The sequence below is a fragment of the Scomber scombrus genome, chromosome 10, assembly GCF_963691925.1.
Source record: "Scomber scombrus chromosome 10, fScoSco1.1, whole genome shotgun sequence".
Classification (NCBI taxonomy): Eukaryota; Metazoa; Chordata; class Actinopteri; order Scombriformes; family Scombridae; genus Scomber; species Scomber scombrus.
In genome coordinates, this window is record NC_084979.1 from 17592093 (window position 1) to 17616753 (window position 24661).

At 41.0% G+C, this 24661-nt stretch overlaps 2 protein-coding genes across 4 annotated transcripts; both read left to right on the plus strand.

The window, feature by feature from the left end:
• b4galt3 (UDP-Gal:betaGlcNAc beta 1,4- galactosyltransferase, polypeptide 3) lies at positions 1-9001 on the plus strand. 3 transcript variants are annotated; one of them, XM_062426459.1, is made up of 8 exons: positions 1-143; positions 798-908; positions 987-1545; positions 1679-1914; positions 2856-3046; positions 3152-3274; positions 4180-4284; positions 5698-9001. In XM_062426459.1, exons 3-8 carry the CDS (start codon positions 1263-1265, stop codon positions 6053-6055), a joined length of 1296 nt encoding a protein of 431 aa, XP_062282443.1. In that variant the 5' UTR covers positions 1-143; positions 798-908; positions 987-1262; the 3' UTR covers positions 6056-9001. The 3 variants fall into 3 exon arrangements, with proteins under 3 accessions (XP_062282443.1, XP_062282445.1, XP_062282444.1); XM_062426460.1 differs by lacking the exon at positions 1-143 and adding an exon at positions 165-327; XM_062426461.1 differs by lacking the exon at positions 798-908.
• Positions 9002-11033: 2032 nt separating this feature from the next.
• On the plus strand, positions 11034-23377 carry LOC133987661 (uncharacterized). The gene is made up of 10 exons (XM_062427106.1): positions 11034-11240; positions 11327-11378; positions 11526-11534; positions 11805-12033; positions 18801-18922; positions 19832-19869; positions 21810-22048; positions 22363-22413; positions 22542-22785; positions 23141-23377. The coding sequence occupies exons 1-10, from the start codon at positions 11034-11036 to the stop codon at positions 23375-23377; spliced, it is 1428 nt and encodes a 475-aa protein (XP_062283090.1).
• The last annotated feature ends 1284 nt before the right edge of the window (positions 23378-24661 follow it).

Consider the following 24661-nt stretch of genomic DNA (forward strand, 5'->3'; position numbering starts at 1 on the left):
TATGCGGCGATGCCCTTGCGTGTGAAAGCGTTTGCAGCCGTTTCTAAACAGACACGGAGAGATTTCACTTCTGATGAGAGATTAGGAGAAGGAGGAGGAGAAGGAGGAGGAGGAGGAGGAGTGACCATCATCAGGCAAACACGGTAGGCCTATCTTTCGCTTCATCGCATCTACTTTGTGGCCGCGGCCCGTCGATTCTCGGTGGAAGCCGGGGGATGAATTTGAAATGTCGCAGGGATGTGCTAATGAGTCGTCAGCTGCAACAGAGCTCGTAAACAGCCTGGAATCAAAATCAGAGAATTAAGAAACAGCTTCTGAGGCCGACAGGTGAATTATTGTAGTCAGCGATCCTCTCGATTAAATGTTATCGTTAAATCTTTGCTTTAAAATACACGATTGTCTACACAGGCCTAACGATAGATATGATAGGCTAATCAAGTGGATGGAGGGCTGTCTGTATTGATAAGAGTGGCGCTGCTCTGCTGTGATCTATCATTTTTGTCTCCTGAAAATCATCAGCAGCATACAGTGGGGAAGGAGGGTTTGCTACAGCATGATATTATTTGGACAAACGGGGGGACTGTGATGTTGGATTAATTTGATCCGCAGGCATCAGCCTCTCTTCCTCATAGTGTATGCCCCATGGAAATGTCACTACCGGAAATAAGCCATTCTATATAAAGAAACAAACATGACATTTGTTTGCAGCTGCTTGTCATACCCCAGCTTATTTTAGTTTATAGTAGACTACATGGTGGTGCTGAGACAAATCTGCTGGTGCATTTTTACTCCTTCAGGTCTTTTTTTATGGAAAGCATGATTATGATGAAAGGAGGAAGAGGAGCAGAGAAGTGGAGTGAGCCCTTCCTGGCCCAAGACAGGATTTAATTAGACGCTTGCAGAATAAGGTACCACATCCTGACTTGTGTAATACAATAATAATGATGAGCCATAATTTCAACAATAATTTCCTTCTTCCTTCTCAGTGACTTCTGTGGTCAGGAGGTGATGGCAGTGCTGACTGAGCTTCACCACCACTACTACCCATTCCTAACGATGGACAGCCTCCTCCTGCACGCCTGAGCCTGCACACAGGGCTACCTCCTTCCCCTCCTGTCCTTCTGCCTCTCCTTGCTCATTCCCCACCTCATCCTCCACTCTCCTCACCCAGCTGCCACCTCCCTGCATCTCTCCTCCCGTCTCTAATTCAATCCAATTCCCCCACGTGTAATTTCATTGTTTCTCTACCATCTTACTTTACTATGGCGTGTTGTGGGCGTTCTCTGGACTCCCCATGCACACTAGCCTTGCTGGTGGGCTTCCAGTTTGCCTTTGTGCTCTATTTCTCCCTCGGAGGCTTCAAAGGCCTGGTGTCTGTACTAGTGCACACCACAGAGCCGGAATTTGATTACTCTCGGCCCCACGATGTCTACACCAACCTCAGCCATCTGGGAGTGCCGCCTCCCCCACCTCGCAACTCTGGCACTGGACCCCCTGTCACTGGACCACCACTGAGAGACTGTCAGATCCCCTCGCCGCTGCTGGGTGAGTGAGAGAGAGGGGCCAAATGTATGCTGTATGATGTAAGATATGTGTATACTGTACAGGCGCAGTAAAGGGTTGTGTGGTATTTTGCTAAACTATTGGTCAATATCACTTCAATGTTTTTCCTTTCCAGTTGGACCTGTGTCTGTCCATCTTTCTCCTCCTAAGTCAATGGAGGATATCAGACAGAGGAACCCATTAGTGATGCCAGGTGGACGCTATCGGCCTCCAGACTGTGAACCCCGCCACCACACTGCGATAGTAGTACCGTATCGGAACCGGCAGACCCACCTCCGTGCCCTCCTCTATCACCTCCACCCCTTCCTGCAGAGGCAGCAGATTCACTACAGCATCTACATAGTACAGCAGGTCATTTTATTTGTGAAAATGAATCCCTGGCAGTATGTTTTTCAGTGTTTGTCTCTACAAGAGCAAAAGCATATTATTGTGTTACTATTACTCATTAATAAACTGGTGTAGTATTGGTTTAATACTGGCATATAGCTGACGCATTAACATTTCATACTATGTAACACTGGTGTATACTGGTGTGTCACAGGTGTAACACATGTATTTTTTTGGCAAAATATTAATACAACTATATCAGGAACTTACTACTATTGTCTTGACTCTGTGTTACATTGTCACTTTCTCAAAGAACTTCAATACACAGTCAAGAGGTTGTGATATGAAGCACAACCAATAATTGATAATAAACTATCTTGACCATAATCTTTGTGGGGAGGGAACATTTCACCCAGTGCAGTGGTGTGGCTCACTGATGTGTTTTTAATAGTTTTTGGACATCGGAGGTGACAATATATCAGGCTTTGAATACATGTACAGTCCTTGTAAGTAGGATCAGTTCATTGTTTGGACTCTGCACATGAGCTTTGTTGACAATAAGACATATCACCAGCCAAATTCTATAATTTAATATATAATAATCTAATTTCTCATTTAATACTCATTTAATATTTTTATTAGGATTCCCTTGAACTTCATTAAAACAGAAACTATTCTTCCGCACACACCGCCTTCACTACAGTAAATATGCCATAATGTGTGTATCTGGCATCCCTGGGCTACCACGTAGACAAACTGTAACCATAATAACATATGATTGCTGTCTCTCTTGTCAACAGCAAAAAAAATCACAGTCAACATAGAGTAGGATGAGTGAATGAGTTGAGAATGTACTGTATGTTGTTTTAAGATGAATATAGTCCTGTATTTGTATATGTGTCTGGGCAGGGGTTGTTGTTTTGACGGTAATGGGTATTTTACTCTGCCTTTGTTTCTGACTGCAGTGGGGGAATGGTACTTTCAACCGTGCCAAGCTGCTGAACGTTGGTGTGCGGGAGGCCCTCAGAGATGAAGACTGGAGCTGCATCTTCCTGCACGATGTTGACCTGCTGCCTGAGAACGACCACAACACCTACACCTGCCACAAACAGTTTCCCACACACCTGTCTGTGGCCATGGACAAGTTCAGATACAGGTAGATGAGCAGGATGAATGTGTGTGAGGATGTGACCTCTATATACAATGCATTAGCCTGAGACATTATTTTCAAGATTGTACATCGGTGATGTGACCCTCCCAGGCTGCCGTACCCACAGTATTTTGGTGGGGTGTCTGCACTGACCCCAGACCAGTACATGAAGATGAATGGCTTCCCTAACCAGTACTGGGGCTGGGGCGGGGAGGATGATGACATCGCTGCCAGGTAAAGAAGATGAATGGGGCACACCCTGCATGATGACAGAGTGAACTGTAATCTTGTGCATGTGACATCTGCATGGGCGTTCGGCATCAGATCTACACACTCATTTCATATTTCAACCTCTCTACTTGTACTTATTTTCCTGTCTTTTGCACTTATTCATTCTTTTCTCATGTTCACAGACCAGTACCACATGTTTTTCTTTTTCTTTTACTTTTTCTTTTATGTGTGTTAACATCATCTTTCATCTTCACGTCCCCTCCAACTGCTGTGGCTTTGCTGTGTGTCTCTTGGAGTGGGCTCAGTGAGTATGCTTGCATGGATCAACTAACAGAGTTGGGTTGGGCTGCGTGCTTCAGAGTTTTCAGGCAGTTTTTTGGCTCCTCTCATTTCTATGCTGTGGTCACCTCTCTCCACTCTCTGGCTCCTGTAACATTTGCCAATCTGTTACTGCACTCAATGCATCAGATAAATCAAAATCCAAAAGCTTGCACACATTTTGACACAAAGCAAAACAACATTAATATGTCTCCCCTACTCTTTGTAAGATTGTGGCCTTTGTGCATGATGATTGCAACTTGAAAAAATGTATAATTCACTGGAAAATCACAAAATTAGTTACATGTTTTGATTGACTTAGATGACTGGAGTGGTACACAAGGACCAGAGATGGAAAAAGGGAACCACAAAGTTTTCCACCGCCTATAGGTCACAGTTAGTATGTCATTCTCATGTCACCCACAATTCTCCAGATACTTAGATGGAGTAGTGCTATTGCTTTGAATAATAGAAAGTTGCATGAATAGTAAATCACAAAACTTTGTTGATCTAATATTGTTTCCCAGTTTTATGCTTTTGAATGAGAATCTGCTGTTTCTGCTGAATTGTGTTGTGTGCTCCCCATCTAGAGTGCGTCTCTCTGGCATGAAGATCGTGCGCCCTCCAGTGGCCATTGGTCATTACAAAATGATCAAGCATAGAGGAGACCGAGGCAATGAGCAAAACCCACGCAGGTACAGATGGAGACACACACACACACACACACACACACACACACACACACACACACACACACACACACACACACACACACACACAACACACACACACACACACACACACACACATACACACACACACACACACGATGTAGGGATTTTAGTTGGATGTTTTCGAACTCTGTAACGACAAATTGTATTTGACATCGGCAAATTAACACTCGTATTGTAACACTAACATTCGTCCTGGCTTCATTACCGTTGCTAGAGACAGGCATCAGAATTGTGTTGTCTTCCCCTCCTTGGCTCAATCTTTCCCATCTCCAACGAACCCCATAATATTCAGCTGTTACAATAATGATTGCTTAAATGTTTTGTTGACAGACTGTTTTGTGTGGGGTTGGCATTTTTCCTTTGCTGGCTCCAACAATTAATTTTCTTAATATATTTTTTTTCTGGCGAACAATGCTTTGGAAAGATTTTCCTGATTATGAAAACAAGATCCTGAAAACCAGCTGTAGTGCCACCACAAGTTGCATTCACATGGAAATATATGTCAACTATAATTAACCACCACTGTTTTCAATGTCAGGCACACTTAATAAACTTTTATGGAGAGTTTTTTTTTCATATGGCACTGATAAGTGCACAATATGTCATTTTGGGTGTTATGGGTCTCTCAATCAAAGCAATAACGAAAGACGGACTGTGATGACGTCCTGAAGTAGTGTGGGATCATGGGAGTTGTTGCCTTTATTGTTAAACAACCAGCTTCAGTATTTATTGTTGAGGAGTTCTTTTTATCAGGAACATAATTATTTGCAGAGGTCTCCTCCTCTCCAGAACAAACAGTCCTGGTGATTAAGACTGGTAAAAACAATGAATAAAGTTTCATGTTTCAGTTTAATGCAAAAATCAGTGTTTCTGCTGTTTGGTGCACACAGGATATCCAGAGGGGCTGTGTTCTTCTTATAAATCCAGGCGTCCAATGACTAAAATCCTTCATTTCATTTAAAAGATATACTTAACAACAACCAAGATCTAAAACATGTATTGTAAAAATGCTTAAAATTAAATAAAAGTAAGTTTTTTGGTGACTTAATATCTTGTACACGTGTACTTTTTAGTGGACACAATTGTAGTGGACAACTACAATGCAGACGCATGATGATTATCATCTTGTATGTGTATGCTCTTGGTAGAGGAGGTATGATATCATTGACAGGTGACTAAATTAAATGACTGTAACATGATTAAAGTTATGGATTTTTCTGATTTTGAAAATTGTTGAAAACATTTGGGATAACGTAATTACACAACTCAACAAAATGTATAACCTAGATCTGGTTGTTTTTAGACATTCTGATGTGGAATAGTTACATATTATAGCTTTAAAGCTTGACCCTGAAATGATGTTTGTCATTTTAGATTTGACCTCCTGAAAAGGACAAGACTCAACTGGCGCTCTGACGGCCTCAACTCTTTGACTTACAAGCTCCTTTCCAGAGAGCTGGAGCCCCTCTATACCAACCTCACTGTCAACATTGGAGAGGATCCCCATCTACCCCCAGGGAAAATACCCATTCTTGTCAAAACAACAACCCCTGCCCACCAACGTAGCACCAGCAAGACTGAAGGCACAGCCAACCAGGAGCAGAGGCACGAGAGCAAAGGGGCTGTGGCGGCAAATATCACTGTGGCCAAGCCGGATGGTGTAAAGACAAAACCTGCGCAGTCAAAGGCAGCAAATCAAACAACACAGGAGAAAACAGGTGTGATGAAATAGAATGAGGTGTGTAGTAACAGGACTGCATCTTATATGTAGCATAAAGTGGCTTCTCCTTTCACTTTGATCAGAAAGAAAAAATGCAGGTACGCAAGTAGTGGCCTGTTCCTCTGGTGAACTGAACAGTACACCAGCTTTCTGTGTCAATGCAGGTTGAAATGAAGCATTGGAGCAAACGAAGAAGCCACTTTGTCTACAAGGGTGCATTCAGGAAAACGACTGAGTCACCTCTTCTTGGTTTATCATCCACTGAATGTGACTCTTGTGGTGACGGACAGGAGTCTATGGTCACACACATGACTAGACTGGGACCAGCAGACAGTGGATGAACACCTCAGTCGTATCCACGTAGAATTGCAAAACAAACTAAATGAAAACGAGACAGTAAATATATAAATCTCTGCTCTTCTCCAGACATTGCAAGTTGTAAGCGACCCATCTGCTGCCAGCAGACCTGCAACTTCATCTGGTCTGCTCCCAAAAAAAACTGCTGCTGTCAGTCCACCCCCACTCCATGGTGGGTTTATGTTTCTGTGCCTTCTCTCTTTTATGCGCATTTTATAGACTGGTATAGCTGCTTCTAGACACTGACCTGGGGTTAATTTTACCTCTCCTGCCCTGTGGCAAATGTTTAAAAAGTAGGGAGGCTAAAGCTGATTCTAGGTCAGAACAAATATTTGTTCCAGGACTGCCGTTTTATATTTGTGTGCATTGATCAAGCGCTGACAAACTCCATAGTTATCAGACAATTTTAGAGTTTATATTTATATAGAGAGACTTCTTTATTTGTTTACTGGTTTGTTTTACTTGTCCTTCCTTACAGTCTGGTGCCTCTCTCTCTGAGTTTTAGTTTCTAGACAATCAAATCATACGGAAAGATAACTCTGTATCCAGCCACATAACAAAGTAAGGAAATATTATCATGACTATCTTTACGCCTGTCAGATAACCATACACTTAAAAATGGCATGATAGTTGCCGTTGAGTTTGACTATACTCTCGATACATGGACAGACCTGTGCTCCTGATATTATCTGTGATTTTATTATTTTTCTTTTAGATTAGTCAGGTATGGAAAGGGCAAACGTGCAGACATATTTGAGGTCAGATTGTGTTTTAATAACAAAAAGTGGGCATAGTTACAATAAATCACTGTGTATAGATTTAGGTCAGCTTTTTACTAGAGGGTCTGACATCTTCACAGAGGGTCTTTCAGTGTATTATGAAAGACCTGGATGCATTTAAGTGTATAAATGAGTGTCTGCTTTTCCTTGTCTTTCTTCATTCCCTAGAACGAAGCTTTTGTGTCTTGAAGGAAAGGAGACAAGGAAGAAGGAATGTGTATTTTGAAAGACAACGTAATCATTGCATGTAGGTAATTTTGATCAATAGATAAATGATCTAAAAGTCACTTACTTTGACATTTAATTTATTTTCCACATTAGCGATTTAGAATGAATGTGAGTGAAGGGAGAGTTTATCAGGTGAGGCACTAAGTTTGCGGAGGGGGACTTGAATCTGATCACTTGTAGACTATAGGGTTTCTTGCTGCTATTTGACTAGGGAAATGGTTAACCGTATAATCACATAGCTTGAAAAATGACATGTTGTAACACAGATTTTATGGTGTGGGATTGTGTTCTACTAACAGGTAATGTATAACTGATGCTAATTTGAATGTATTTAATTTATTAATTTATTTATTGAGTCACTCACAGAGCTAAATGCGCAGACTTCTGAAGTGATTTTGCAGTGTGGATGTGTTTTAATGGTTAAGCCCCTTTTTTCATTGTAGAGCAGAATATTATCACATTATACCATATATCCACTTTTCTTATGTTAACGTTGTGCCTCATGAAATGAGCCTAATTACTAACAGAGTGAAGGCTGGGATATACTGCATGTGAGTGCCCTCAAGTGGCTCTATTTTGCTTAGCGCCAGCCAAGAATAGCTGAGGACTGAATGAAACCGCAGTGTTGTGACATGAATGTTAATCATCAACGTTGCCCATTCACAGGTTTCAGCCAATCAAATCAGTGCGAATGGCTGAAATCACAGTGTGACGTCAGCCAATCGCACTGTGTGGAGGGTTTCTTGTTTGCATAGTATTGCATGATTGATCTTGCCAGCTTAAAGGTGTAGAGCAACTCTCTGAATTTTACTGGTTAATAGTACCAAAAATATATGGTGAGTTTTATGAATGGATAGTTTTATAGAAGGAATCTATGTTTATTTATTGAGAAATGTTACCTGTTTGAAACAAAGAGTGCTGTAGAGTTCATAGAGAGACAAAAAGGCCTAATGTCTTAGCTTTATACAACATAATCATTTAGTTGCATATCAATAGATAACCATTTATCATATTGGCGGGGATAATGCCTATGAAATGAAGCAGTGACACACTGAGAGCTCTTAAGTGCGTTATGTAATCTCAGCAGATTAATCAGCAAATTGTGAGCTTACCTGGAAATTGTTCTATATTTAATAAATAGGCTAGTTTTTATAAAGGATGTTTCGCATAAGTGTTGGAAATATATGCTGTGTAGTTGAATGCAAATACAATAATCAGGATTGAGTCTTCGTGGGAATTTTTTATTTAATTTAAAAGAGTTACTTTAATCATGAGTTCATTCTGTCATCAACAACACACTTTTGAGAGATGTAAACATGATTGTTAAGAAGCACCCGACCTAAAAGATGGGATGTTGTGAAGTAGTGAATGTTACATCACTGAGAATGAGCGACCATGATATTTGCATCAGTATTGTTATTTACTGACCTTCTCTTGAGTATGAAAGATTGTGTGTCTCTCTGTGTGTGCTTGAGTGTGTGCGTGTGTAGAGAGCAAGATCAGCAAAACAGGCAACAGAAGCATTAACTGTGATGGACACTGTTGTGACAGAAAGAAAATATGTAAACCAATAAACCACATAATCAAAAATGTGCATCTTTCTGCATTTTTTATCATTAACTTACCAAACATAATTCATGTTACGGCTTAAATGTAGAGCCGTAATTATATAAACACTATACTATAAATACTCTTCAATACTTACAGTAACTGTTCCATAACACTTCAGGCCTCTTAATGAATACATGCTTTAGTGTTGCGGCTCCAGCTTAAACATTGCAGAGATCAGATGCTCATGCTAGATGGAAGATTAGCAGTCATATATCATCATCAACACAAGCTGCAACGCAATGTAAAACAGCACTAACCTGTTAGATCACCCTGTGTGTTGGGAGCCTTGGTGTTATGTGGGCATAAAGAGCAGGATTAAAAAGTTGGATATGAGATCATACCTATAAATAGACAGTAACCCCCAGCTCTGTGTGTTCGATCTGTTTCATAATCTCAGATTCTGTATGACTCACCAAGAGAGAGACAAACACAGACTCAGAGACTGGGTGGACAACAACAGCACCTTACTGATCAAGTGCAAAATAGACTACAGCCTCAAAAATATACCACCAATATACTGCTGGTACTACAGGACTATTGTTGTTTTCATACCAACACATTTTCCTTTTATTCGGTCAACCCCTCTGCATGATATTATTTCTTTAGAGCAATCAGTACTTAATGAACACTGAGGCTGTTTTCTACCTAAATCAGGGCACAGTGGTTGCATCTATCACATATATCAGGTGGAGCTGGATCACATGCAACAGTCAACCCATGTAACAGTAGGTCAATAAGAGATTGTCAACAAGAAAGCAGCTCCTAAACTCTCTATACGTACACCCATAATGGACAAATGTGTATCCAGTAATGCTGTGAGACACCAAAGTGCAGTATCCTCCTCTAAAGTTGTCACACCTGTGATGTCTTCCTGTGAGTTGTTCTCTGACCCCGTCACTCTGTGATGTCAGCAGTGACAGATTAGTTTGCACTTTCCCTCCAGTAGACTGACATACTGGCCTGCTGAAGTGACTGTGGCAGGCAGACGCAGAGGGCTGAGACAGCCTTTAGTCACCTCCTGTTACTATATGGCCTAGGAGATGCAGCTGACCTTTCATACCCTCAGCAATACTTTAGCCCTCTTAGCACACGCGCACAGTCATGTCACTCGTGCACAAATAAGTGCCCACAGAACGATATAAATAGCCAAGCCTTTCATACCATTGCACAATGATGCACCACTGCGCCACATAAGCTACACACATATAAAACACACAGACAGTGAGAGGGGTGAGAGACTGTTGTGCAATCATTTTGTCATTCCACAGCCTGGCATGTTGGATTTGTTGAATATTGTGAATACTGACATTCAAAAGTTGCCTCTCAGGCTGTTTGTGTATCCTTGCATAAGTATTATTCACTTAAATGCACCACAACAATGTATTTTAAAGTCTAGTCTTCATAATTTTCCAAACAAAAGAAACATATCGACAAACAAATATACATGTGACACTGTTAACATGGTGTCTTGGGTTTTAATATTTACAATTAGTTATTGGTTAGTATTTCAATTAGTTACTTAAAATAACAATCAGGAAAAATGCTATTTATATTGTATGTGTCATATCATCCAGTATGTTTAGACAGTGGCACATACTGTACACATAGTACACAAAGTAGGTGAGGTGAGTTAAAACCTAATAAATAATAACTTATTTCAACATATTCTGTTAACCATGCAATCTAGTGTCAATATCTGACATATAACATATAAGTTGAGTTGGAAAAGTCTTACACAGACACAAATGTTCAACATATCTGAAAATATAGTATCTCCATATAATAATGATGGAGCTCGGACTATTTTAGACTTTAAATATTTTATGACTGATTAATGACAGGGAAACAGAAGGGCTCAGATTTTCTCTGCACTGACTTTTACAATGAATCATTGCAACGCATCGATGTGTAAATCTACCGATAGTGGGTCATAACATTTGGTTATATAACCACTCTTAATGTTCTGCTCTGAAAATCATCACAACATCGGATACGGAAATAAAAGACATGAGAGGATGTATCAGGAGCCTGGGGCATCTCACGCATGGGGGACAAATAATGAGGAGGAAACGGGATCAGCCGTCGGGGTCGTCTGGGTTGGACCCACGTTCCCGTCTCATCCCATGGCTGCTCAGCTGCTCCTGTCATCCATATTTGCAGCCTCAGTGGACAATTTCCACAGCCGCGGGCCCCCTCAGTGCTCACAACAACACATAGATCAAGTGAATTAATTCTGCTATTGTGGCATCGCACTGGAGATCTAGGTCATGCAGTCATGCCTCTGTTTTTTCTGTGTGGCCACCTAAAGTCATGTCAACATCCTCGTATCTTCCTTCACAATCTGACCTTGACATTCCCAGGTGATTTTCCACAGAGGTGTGTGCGTGCGTCTGCGAGCCTGCTCCTGTGACTGGGCGCGTTTGCGTGTGCGCAGCCGCGCGTGTGCCAACATGTGTTTGGATAGATGTGTGAGCATGTCGACATGTGTATGAGTGTTTTATTTGTAGGTGGCATAGGTACGCTGAGATATGTTATTAGAATGAGCCGCTGTCTATACTTAGGGCTTGCCTGCAGCTATATGTGTATGTGAAAGAGAGGAAGAGAAGATAGAGAGCAGAGGAGTGGATGTGGGAGGGTGAGAAGAGTGAAAGAGGCAGAGGGGGGATGACAGAGAAGAGAGTAGGGTGGGAGGGGGAGGGGAGGGGAGGAGAAGAGAGGGGGGGAGGGTGCAGTGAGGGGACTGTGACGCACGCTGATCGACTCTGCCCACTGCTGATTGGCCACAGCGGCTGCCAGTCAGAGGAGCTGGGAGTCAGGCACTGCTAGGAGAGCAGATTATGAAGCGGAGCTCAACCAGCGGCAGTCTCCTCTCATTGTCTCAATGGCTACACACGCATTCCTCCTCTGCTCCCTCGCCTTGCTGTCTGCTCTCAGCCGGCCTGGGCTCTCCTTCACTGACGAAGAGTCGCAGCCAGGGCTCACCTATGATGAAGTGCCTGAAATCCTGGACAGAAGGTAAATCCATCCTGGCTATGGCTGTGAACAGAGGAGGGGTGTATGGGGGGTGGGGGGTGGGGGGTATGGGGAGATGCATGCAGGGATGCAGGGATGCTGATGTGTTCTCTTAGGGTCTTTCTTTCTCTCCTTCACCTCCCTTCCCTTCTCCTCGTCTCACCTTGGGTGTATCATAAATGCAGGCAGTATTTAGTGTGTCAGTTAGAGCTGAGCTGCGAGGCTTTGTTTGTCTCAGTCTTGGGGACTGCATCAGACGCTGCTCATCGATCACGGATGGGGCTGTTGTCTCTGTACAGTAGTGTTGGGAGCTAAATAAGGTTGGGGCAGTGGGCCTGCAGGAAAGGTACAGAGAGAGAGGAGAAGAGAGAGGAAAGAAAAGGGGAGCTGCACAGAGGGAAGGTAAACAAGGATGGGACAGGGAGGAGAAGAGAGGAGAAGAGAGGAGAGGAGAGGAAAGGATGCATCAGGGATGGTCTATTGGGGTCTGTTTACTGATGCAGTCATTGAGAGAGAGAGGAAGAGAGAGAGAGAGAGAGAGAGAGAGAGGAAGAGTGGAGAAGGGAATTCTAGCCGGCCATGTCTGCGTAATGCCCATGCAATCCTGCAGGTCAAATCTGGATAAAATATTCAAACATAGAGGCACTCACAATAGTGTCACAGGGATGGGACTGAGCCGGCAGCCAGGGCCATTGCTAGCCCCCAGTTCCTGCCTGCTTACAGGCAGCTATCAAAGCAAAGACAGACCAATAATATTGTGCCAAAGCCATGTAAGGTTCTTGAAACTATGCCACGCATGACGGTTCACACAATCCTCTATAGCGCAAATGCTTCAAAGCGATAATATGCTGCAATTTCTGACACAACTTTGTTACTTTCATACAAAGTGCACTTTCAGCACAATAATACACTTGGGTCATTGGAAAATGAAAGATTATTACTGTCACGCTTTCATTTATTGCACAAACAATCTTATCTGTACACATGCTTGCAAGTCTGTGGCACAAATAACTTGGATTTAAAATTCAATATACAATTTCTCACGGGATTGCTCTAATTCCAGCTCAATCTAGTGTTTGCGAAACCCTGTCAGATCCCTATCTTAACTTTTCACCGCAGTCACTCTGACACAGAATGGCGACATTCATTTCTCGTGGGGGTTTTGAGTCTATTCCCTGGATCAAACTTTGTATGTAACTCTGCAACGTTCTGGTCCTCATTCAAAGCGCTGACACACTCCAAGATGCTGTTACATAAGAGACGCCTTTCATACCTTTCATGCCTTTCATTTTAGGGGCCTTGTAGAGTGCATATCATTGGTTGAAAATGCAGAATGAGAGGTACAGTGAGTTAGAAGCCTCTGCTGCTGACAGACTTGGGAATGTAGGAAGATAACGAAGAGAAAATGTTCAGCAGGCCCAATTTTCTGTAGTTAGTGACGTGTGATACTGTGACAAGTATGCTGGTTCTGTGTCAGCTAATTTAAATAAATAAAAAACTAAATAGAAATGCCCTCATTGTATGCTTACATCTTTTTCTGGTGTAACAAGCTTATTCATTATGCAGTTTTTTGGACTCAGCACCTGAACATGAAAGATATGTGTGCGTTCAGCTAATTGCATATTTATTATGATCTAAATACTTTCTGGGAAAATATGTTAAAAATAGTTTTATAAATAAAAAATAATATAAATATAAAATAAATATAAAGTGATGTCTTTCCAGTGGATGTGTGCATGTTTAAAACTAATAATTACAGGTCAAAAGGTCATAATAAACTGACGGAGTTGCCAGTTTTACACATTTTTATGTAACAGGAATAATTTCTGTAGTACTATTTTTCAAACAATCCCTGTGTAATACATTTTTATTGCAAATGAATATGATCCAAATATGGGTACAGATTAGGAGTCAACAGACCAAATTGTGATTTTGTCAATGACCTCTTTCCTCGTTCTGACCGAGTCATCACCAGTTTAAGCAATGATAGAGCATGAAAGCAAAACTATTGCAAGCCCTATTGCAAGGTTTTTCAGCTGTAATTTAAAACCATTTGCAAATGAAAAACACATTGATGCTAGTGTGATCTTTGTCTTATTGTGAGAATCTGAAAAGATAGAGACTGAAATAGGTGGATCTCTTACAAAGCTGGTCACAAATGTTTTAACAACTAGCATGAATTTCAACACAGAAAGCTTAGATTGTGCATTTTCAAGGACCAGAATGAGTAAATAACACAAAGCTTTTGATAGGTTATTTCAAACACGCTAGTGACCTGATCACATATCTATTACATTTTTTTCTAAAATATCTCTAGCCAATGACGAATGAGTGAGGTTGCCTGTTTAAAAAAACAAAGAATAAGGTGTAAAATATGACATTTCATGTAAACAAGTCACACATTTGAATTACAATAAAGACTTAATTTTGTGCAATCACCACTGAAAAATCAGTGTTTAGCTAACTTGGCTGAGGTCAGTTAGACATAATTACATTTCTAGATTCTGCTATGCTCAAATTCCACAATATCATTTACACAACCAATAAAAAATGGCCCCCTGACACATTTACAAACAGAAAATTGGGTCAGCACATTATCATAAGTTTACAGTAAGAATCATGCATCACCTGAAATTCTGAATAAAAACTCAGATTTTCAAATTGTAAGACTTTTGCATGAGATCTGCTTTTAAGTTAATATTTGTTTTTGTTGACATAGTGACACACGGTCAAGATACATGCTATGGAGTATTATGTTTACAGTTTTAAAGGTTTATCTACCACAGTGTATAGTCAACATGTGCTTAGACTTATCATAAAACTGTTAAACGAAGACAAAACGACCCGCATATAGATAGAGGTTAGAGGTGAAACCGTGGATGGAATATCAGTCATCCCTTTTCAAAGAAAGATTAAAGGGTCAAAAGACTTAAAGTTAATTTTAGAAATAATCACATTAATTTTCACTTCATAAAAATACACACAGTTAATTTATAGATTCATGAACCAAACAGGGTGATAGAAGTCAAGACCAGATAAATAAATGTAAGTGTATACATATATGTGCAGTTTCCTGTATGTAATCACCGTTCCGGAAGTTAGTCATGCTCTGTGCACACCAGCACTGACACATTTGATCTCAGAGGCAAAGGAAGATTTAGACAACTCCAGCGCTTGACCTGAGGTCAAATTTGAAGCTGCAATCAAAGCTACAGTGAAATGGCTGCAGAGCTCTGAGCGGCATCTTAGCAAACTCCTAAAGCTTAATCTGCACTAATAAATCTATTAATAGGCCAACACCTGCCCAGTGTGGGACTAAGACATGTTTTCCTGCTGTGACAAGGATGCAATAATTTACAAACTACTGAGCACTTTTTAATGAATGAAGTTAGATTCTATTTTACATACCCCAAAAGCAATACTGCCACTAAGATTAGCATTATTTTGTCTAAACAGTTCAACCAGTACATTGCGAAATACTATCATAGCTGGGTTTGAAATTTCATGTAGGCATAATACAAGGAAATATGAGTGCAGGAATACATCACTATAGTCAGATCACTGTTGATATACACACACAATGGTGCTAGGCTGAGAATCTAAACCTTAAGGGCTAACTGTCTAATATAATTGATAAATATCACCATTTGTGTAATGTTTTCAAAACATGTAGCTCACAGTAATGAACCACATAGAAAACACTAAACAAAACCAACAATTAGCTGTTACTCCTGTTGTGGGATGTTGAGGCTTGTATGGACTGATCCAGGGTTTACAGTGTGTGTGAGTGCAGAGGCTCAGCGCTCTGTGGTGGCAGAGAGGACTTGTTTACAAGTTTGGGGAGCAGACACCACACCTTCTCTCTGCTCAGCAACACACAACAGAGGCAGAGATGAGGGATAATCATCAGCTATTCAGCTACAGGCTTGAATAAGGATGTCTAGTGGAAATACTCTGTGAAAATGTATCGATCAAGACACCAGGGCTTTCATTGTTAATATTTAACATCCAAAGACGTACTTAACTAAAAATAACTGCAATCAAAACAGACTAACATTCAACATAATGTTGTCAGGTTGATATTGTACTGCGGTTGTGTGGATGCACGTTTGCACACTTGCATGTGTGAACATTTAAGGATATATGCAGAGGCAGTGAGGTGAGCCAAGGAGTGGCTCTGGCATGGCTTTGATTATGTAAAGGGCCTGTTCAGCACCCAGGCACCGTGTGACAGGCTGAGCCAATGACGGGGCCGCAGCAGTCCTGGGTTGCTGACCTCGCGAAACTGGCACAGGAACAAACGGTCGGGCTTTAGTTAACACTCACGCTTGCACACATGTACAGACTCCTCTGGCCCTTTTCAGCCAGCTGAGGCCTGGGTAGGTGCAGAGGAAGGAGTGCTTATTCACTTGTGTTTGGGATGGGCAGGGGTGAAGAGAGGGGGAGGGGAGGAGGGTGCATATGCAGTTTGTTGACAATGACACAAACAGTTTTTTATCACCTACCGTGGATGTGCGATGCTTACATAGACTTATAAATATGTGAGTCAAATAGAAAGATTTTTAAAATCTTTGTGTTGTTATAGGACCTGTTAATGTTTGAGGTACAGATGATGAGCGCATCATCTAAGTATCTACCATGCCACTGAAGTTTCATCACAACTGCCAGCTGCCAAAGGTGTAGTGCAGTTGGCAGCCATTCATACACAAGCATGCTTACCCAGCATACATCTGGGCAGATAAAACTATTTGGATTTACCATATACATAAACTGTCACATTGTTACTCATGGAAGACATGCATGCAGGCATAAGGTACAACCAAGCTCAGTTTGGACACACCTTACCATTCACTTGAATGAGAAAGTGTCCCCTAAACATTTGACTGGCACTGTACATACCCACGTGCTAACACACACACACACACACACACACACACACACACACACACACACACACACACACACACACACACACACACACACACACACACACGTTCCAGGGAGTAATTTAGCCAATCATGATGCTTTAGTAGAAGATGGTCCATGCACACCCACATTCATGCACACACACTAACATACACCGAAATGTAGGTTGGGGAGCCTGCTTAAAGAAAATGGCTGGATACCTCCAGCTGGACACTCACATGCTACCATCATGCTGCCACTGTTATCTAGACTGATGTGTATTTCAACTTAATTTGATTTATTGAGAGGACCCACCTGGTTACTCTACAGCTGCGTGATACAGTAGGTGACCCTAAACAAGGTCAAAATCAATGTTGTTGTTGTTGTTGTTGTTGTGGCATACCATAAAACATGAGCTATCTATTTTTTCTACAACCTTCATTTTATTCTTTCAATTGGTTACATTTAGTACTTTTATGTAAAAACACAGTCAGTCAAGTATACAAGTTGTAACAGTAATCAACAGGATGATCATGAGTGCAATACAGATTTAGGTAATACGAGAAATAAATACACTTTTATATTTGACTATATTTCAAAGGGAGATAACAGTTTTTAAATTTAATGAAATAACTCTGAACTACCATAAGTTCAATGTCATGGTTGTAGAAGTCAGCTCACTTCTATTGATTAGCACTTGAACTGTCCAGAATACTGCAGGCACTGACATCATGCCTTAATCTCTTCATCTTGTTCACGGCCTACGTCTCTCCATGTTTGGGCTCCAGTGGACCTGACCTGCGCTTACCACTAATTCTTATCCATCTGCCACTAAACTAAACAATATTGCCCAGGTGGAAACTGCACCAGACGGGCAGATAACTGCTCCAGACTGCTGGCAGTGCTACATCTGGCAACCTATCCTGAAACTGTAACTTACAGTGCTATCAGACACACAACCTAATTCCTTGTCATTTGTTAACTGCTGCCCCTGTCTGCTCACGTTGTTTTGACCCACAATCAAATTCCACCAACCATGGAGCAATAGTAACATTTTAAAAATGTCAGAATGGACTATCATTTATTTAATCTGAAAAAAGTAGTCAGCTGTGTCTGAGATGTTATGCATGGCACATGGGCCAATCGATGAAAATATCACAGTGATGTGCTCGATGGTTTATGAAAGTAGAAAATAGTGTAGCTCAAATAAAAAATTTTAACAGTTCAGTAGCCATTTCCCACTCGTTATTATAAAATGTAGGTTGGGTTTGTTCTTCACAGATGACTTAAAGCAAGGCAGCTTAATTTATATAGCACATTTCATAAACAGGGGCAACTCAATGTGCTTTACATAAAAACAAAATATCAGCAAAATTGAAAACACTAAAACATACAATTAAAAAAGATCCCAATTATTACAAAAATAAAACAAACTAAAGAAAAATAGAAAGGAGAAAGAGTAAATAAGTATATGGAATAGCTCCACCATCGTCTGTGTCACCAGCTGAAAAGAAAAAAAGTGTGTGAACTGTGAACACTTCTTCACAACAGCAGTCACCACTATTGACTGGCTTTTGCGTATTTAACTTGGTATTAATATCTTGTATCAATTTCCTTTTAGAGAGGCCTTTTTGAGATCACAGCATTACTGCTCAATGGAAGATTACAAGGCTAAAATAAATAATTTCTTGACAGACACTGCTATTGGTGTCTGGTAATTCACAAGTTTTTGGAAAACTTGTGACCAAAGCTGGAAAGTAAACAGACTGCAGTAATACTAAGGTGATGTGACACAAAAGTCAGACGCTCGTTGTCATTCCCACTCCCACAGGTCTTAGGTTTACCTTTTTTAAACCTATTATAAGTGGCTTCTGTGTAGAGATTAGCATGCCAACCCAGATGAGCCATAAGGACAGGCTAGGACAGACCACACAGCCAATGGGTGGACCATCACTGCAGGCAGAGCTGGCCATGTCAGCGCCGCTCAGTAAGCCCATTGCTGATGTATTACGTCTTTGATTAGATAGTTAAATGGATCAGCATTAGTTTCAAGAAGTCAAGAGGTCCAACGATGTGCAGGGTTTAGTTAGATGGAGAGCAGGGCAGCTGCTAGGGCAAACACATGAAAGAATAGAAAATGGTTTGTCCTCTCTGTCCTTTCTCTACAATGTAGGTCAGTCCCACATCAAACATCGTTCATTAAGTAAAAATTCTACAGCACACAAACCTTCTTGACTTTGTCAACTACTTATAAAGTCTGTGGGCTAAGTATTCTGAGTTTATATTGCATGTTGTGCAATGTGCAGTGAAGATAAGTCTTTATGGGTCATATATGTTGTAAAATGTGCAATTCAAGAAGTCAACATATCAAATGAAAATGTTTGTGTATTTATTTTTATGACTTTCACTGATACAACAATATAGCTATACCATGTGTATATGGTAGCTTAAAACATATCATTTAGGTATGTGGTACTGAAGGAGTCAAAAGCACAAAGATTTGTACTTGTTTTTATGAAAACATTTGGTGCACACTAGTTTAGTAGCACATAAGTGCAGCAAAATATTGAGGAAAAGGTGTATGAAAGTGTGCATAATCATTTGTGCTTGACACTGACTACACAAACACTCATTTTATCAGTTTATTCATTTTACAATATATAATAATATAATATTATATATATTAACTTGATATAATAACATACAATATAATATTATAAGAGCGTTTTTTATATGGAGTAGGCTGCAGAGCTGTTTGGTCTTTCAGCTTCAAGAGAAAATGCTAAATAAGCATTGTACATATTATGGAGTATTATTTATATAAAAAAAAGACCATCAACATTTCTTTGCATCTTGTGATCACAAGATCTTATTGTGTCCTCTCTCATTTCCACAGCAAAGAGGACCCTAAACAAGCAACAAGAGTCAGATCAAGTAAGTAACATATCTGCTGTGACAGTAGCCCTGATTCAATCAAACCTGCCCTGCTAATTTTGATGCTGATGTGTTGGATAGATAGTCCTGACAAATGCATTTCATCCGTAATGCTGGAGACGTCTTTACTTCATCATAATAAACAGAATTTGAAGTGTGGCGTGTGCATGATCCATACATTTCAGTGGAATTCAGATGTGTGGCTTTTATTTAGCCCCTTTGACAAAAAGGCAGAAAAAAGACATCTCTTTAAATTATATGATGGTAAATTATATGTTGCTGCAATAAGATGAACAGCATTTGTAAACAGTGAACAATACTACCGTAACTGAAATAAACTGCTGATGAGTCACTGTGATGACGCAAAACAACTAGAAATAGAGAGGAGCCTGAGCACCGAGGTGTACGCAGGATCTCTTTGTGCTTGTGTTTGTAGTGTATGTCTGTGTTGTGTGTGTGATATCAGCTGAATTTTTATGATTATGTTGCAATCTGCATTGCAGCATTGCAATCATCTTAATATGTATACTGATATAATCTTTGATGGTGCATTAATGTATGTATGTATTTTCAGGTGGTTATGGCTTAGAAGGTGAAGCGGTTATTTTGACGCCTGAAGAAGAAAACCCACTCAGGAGAATACTGCAGGTACACACTCTATTTCCCCCTTACTACTGTATCTCCACCATCAGGCCTCTATCTTGCAGTACATCCTAACACATATACACATGTACCAGCATGCACGCAAACAAAACATAGTATGCTCACTCAGCCACACTGCTTGACCAGGGATGTGGGAATATTGTTGGTCTGTACATTCACCAGAGGTAAAGCATCCCTGCCACCCACACACATAGGATCACTTTAAATGAGTAATAGTTTAAATGGAGATTAAAATTCTGTGAAACCATATGTTGTGTCAGCTGACGCATCTAGGGACAGTTACATCTGTTTCATAAAGATTAAAGGATTCCTTGCAGTAACCTCTCTTAATATTTTGCATTTGGTACTGTTTTTTTTTTTTATATATCAGTATCAGTATCAGTTACCCTATCTGAGTCTATAATTAATAATAATTAATCACTTACTAAACAATGAAAAATAGTGACTTCACAGTCACAGTGAATGTCACTTTACATGTCTTGTAGAATAGTGCTGGATTAGTCCAAATGCCCTCCAATGAGATGTAGCCTCTGAGCGAAGAGATTAAAAAGCTTGAGGAGGCAGTTTCTATCTGCACAGTGCAACCAATGTGGTCTAACAGCTACCACACCATTATGCAAATTCAGAAATATTTTCTACCCAGAGAAGAACATTGTTCCACTGCTTCTCTGTTGAAATTCAGCAGTGGGTGGGACATTGAACTGTACACATTAGTGACACTTTGAGGTCAGAATGACAGGCTTAAAAGAAAGGTACATTTTAATTGAATATCACAGCATACACAAGAGGGAAGCACAGCAAACCTGCTTTGGATCAACTGTGTAGAAGAAATGAAGGGCTGTTAAGTGGTAGCATAAGCAAATCACAGCGTCACATGCTATGGAAGAGCATCTGGCTGAAATGGTGGCATATAATGAGAAAGAACATAGCCTAAATGTATTGCTGTGTTTTAGTTCAGGGGCTGGACCTTTCTACACAAAATATGCAGTAGTTTACCACTGTCCCACAAAGTATCAGTTTATGTCTGGTATTTACTAATTTTGGCCATTTGCAGAGGATGTGCAGGGTCAGTAAAGCCTTCAGGCTACACACATTTTGTGGGGCCACATCCTTTTGAGTGTGCTGCCCCTGAAATGAGGCACAGCTCTGAAAAACAATCTGATCACCCTCTAGAGGACAGTCAAAGAATGCAACACTGCTGCTGCCAATAGTTTACTGCAGTTTCTTTATTTCTCCTTTTGCTTAACTCCATTCTTCATATGTTTTTATGTTTTCAGCCTTTTAACTGGCATCAGCCAGGGATGTCTCACAGTAAGAGGAAGCTGCTCCAGTCTCTGATGGGGCCTTATGGCCCTCTGAGTGTGTCTTACAATGGGAAGACCTGCATTCTGTTCAAGGCAAAGCGCCTGGCAATCCGCTACAGGAACCACACCTTTATTGATCTGACTGAGAGAGTCTTCAACCCCAACTCACCCGTGGACACTAAGGGCTCCATCTGCACCAAGGAGAAAGCAACGTAAGTCAAACCAAACTGTGGTAATCAGGGTCACTGTTTTTCACACAGGACAACTTGTACTAAAGGAATTTGTTTTGGATTTTAGGGAATACAGATCACATACAGTGTGTTAGACAAATATAATGAAAACTCACATATCTACATATACAGCCAAGGGGTCAGCATAGGTTTGATAAAGACAAGGATTTCAAAATTACATTTTACATATCTAGAAAAGGGCAGTAATTTAATATTTAACGTGGTCATTTGAGAATTACATTGAGCTACTGTGCTATATAAGATGTTTAAATCTATGTGGATTTGTTCCTCCACAGGCTTTCATTAAAGTTTGGTGATGTGGAGGACTTGAGAGGTCTAGTAATCAGGTAAAATGCACAAAAATGCATTTCAAATTTCTTCAAAATGCATATGAATCTAAAAGTTTTAATTCATTAAACTTGTAAGTACACATGTGAGCTGTGTGTATAACTAACTGCATTGTCTCTTCCACCAGGCTTCAAATGTCAAATACTTTTTACGAGGCAGCTGGTCAAAACTGGTTTACACTAGACAGCGTTCACATTCACTACAACTGGACCCAGGAGGCTACATTCAACGCCAGTGAGGTCTACGCTCCTGCCACTTCATCCTACCATTGCCAGCACGTCAGCAGTCTGCACAAATATGACACCCTGCTAGTGCCCAGCTCCCACACTGACACATCCGCTAACTGGCACATCACTTTCACTGATTTCCAGGTACACTATCGTAAAAGGGCCATAGGCTTTGTTGTGTAACTCTACCAATAACAACTGCACTTTCACTGTTATATCATAGTCTTCTCCTCCTGTTTCTTACAGGTGTGCATGCCTGTGTATGTTTGCCATTTCCTTTTGTGTTCTGCCTGTTTGGCTGTCAGTCAGTTAGTCAGTTTGTTTACCGTCTGTTTGGCAGTCTGTCAATCTGTCTGTACGATGTTTAGCCATCTGCTAGGCTGTCTCAACCCGTCCATCTGCCCAGTGTCTCTGTGCCTGGTAAGCCAAGTAAGAGCCAGTTGTCCTCTTTAGTTCAGCCTAATCTCATCCTTCCTCCTTCTTTTCTCTGCTCTTCCAGATCCAGGCCTTCAACGTGCAGTCGGACAAGTTTGCGTCAGCCAGTGACTGTGCCACTTTCCTGACGCCAGCCATTCTGATGGGCTTAGTGACATCTTTGATCCTGCTACTTGTTTTAGCCTATGCCCTGCACATGGTGGTACACCTCAAGCACATCGACCGCTATGAGGAGCACAAAGCCACTGTTTACTTTCCCCGTAGTCCAGAGGCTGAGTTGCCAGACAAGAACAGCCTGTGAGGGGGGGAAAAAAAGAGCCGGAGAACGACAGGGAGAGTGAGCGAGAGAGGAAGCTGAAAAGCAAGGCTGAGGGGGAGTGCAAGTGAATACAAGATGGAAAAAGTATCCTCCACAGAATATTTGTTTAACAAAATGACAACTTTGCCTGTTCATATGAAAACCTTGTAAGTCTTACCTACTTTAAGTAAATGCAGACCGTGGTTGGATACTTTTTCCTCATTGACTTGCATCTTGGCATCCATATTTTGAAGGCCTTTGGATGCTCAAGCCTCTCCCTGAGAGATGTGTCATGATCCAAATGTCAAAGGTCAAGGACAGTCCCGGGGCCCTGAAGGGCAACAATGTATACAGGCCTTTACCCCAGCCAGCCATTAAAACCACAACAGGCTAGCAACTGTAGCTAATACAGCTAACATCAGATGCTCCTGATCAAACGTGTGTATTACATGGCTCACAAGTGTCATATTACAAACTTCCGTCGCGCACATTGTCTTTCCAGCTTTCATTACAGTGTACTTTGTCTAATACCGCTGCAAGAAATATATACTTCAAACAGTCAGTTTTATAGCTGAAATAGCCGTATTAGCTGCATGCCATAAAAAGGCTGGTCTCCCTGGGCTAGCACAGTGTTTCCTAATAATCCGGATTACAGGAAGTCTTGCATGAGTTGCATCTTAAAATAATCAAATGTGGCACAAAGTAGAGGGAGCTTGAAAAGCTTTTGGGAGTAAGACAAGGGAAATATCAGGAACCACTGGTCTAGCATCTGGCTGGAGTGAATGGACCAGCGATACTGGCCCTTCAGAGCCTTTGGCATCTCTCACCCCACCCTGAACAAGACTGCTGCTTGGGACTTAACTGTGAAATGGCCTTTTACAGACCAGCCAGACAAATGGGGGTTCTACAAACTAGCACAACATTGGTTAGTTGCGAAAGCACTAACAACAAACTTTCAAAGACTATACAAGGAACTATGCTGCCGTCTGAGGGCATTGCAGGATAGCTGGTCTTGGGAGGACTTGACTCTCTGAGAGTCAAGAGTTTGGACAAGGGAGGCCATGGGTCCTCCATCCACACCACTGGGTTTGACTGCCAAAGTGAAGCTACAAAGGAGTTGCCATAAAATATGGTAAGAGACAGAGTGAGACAATGTCAAAATGAAAGCTAATTGTTACAGCTATGTACAAAACAAAAACACATACATGTACAGAAGTGTCACTCTGCGGAGGTCTTTTTTTATATTCAGTGTAATCATGAAATACAATTAGGTACAGGATGACTATG

Bases quoted from the DNA above. Each gene is read 5' to 3' on its own strand.
- b4galt3 (XM_062426459.1), top strand. From the start codon at position 1,263: ATGGCGTGTTGTGGGCGTTCTCTGGACTCCCCATGCACACTAGCCTTG. The intron at 3,047-3,151 runs GTAGATGAGCAG...TGACCCTCCCAG, and splicing joins ATGGACAAGTTCAGATACAG to GCTGCCGTACCCACAGTATT. The intron at 4,285-5,697 runs GTACAGATGGAG...TTGTCATTTTAG, and splicing joins AATGAGCAAAACCCACGCAG to ATTTGACCTCCTGAAAAGGA.
- LOC133987661 (XM_062427106.1), top strand. From the start codon at position 11,034: ATGTATCAGGAGCCTGGGGCATCTCACGCATGGGGGACAAATAATGAG. The intron at 11,241-11,326 runs GTGAATTAATTC...GGCCACCTAAAG, and splicing joins CACAACAACACATAGATCAA to TCATGTCAACATCCTCGTAT. The intron at 22,049-22,362 runs GTAAGTCAAACC...GTTCCTCCACAG, and splicing joins TGCACCAAGGAGAAAGCAAC to GCTTTCATTAAAGTTTGGTG.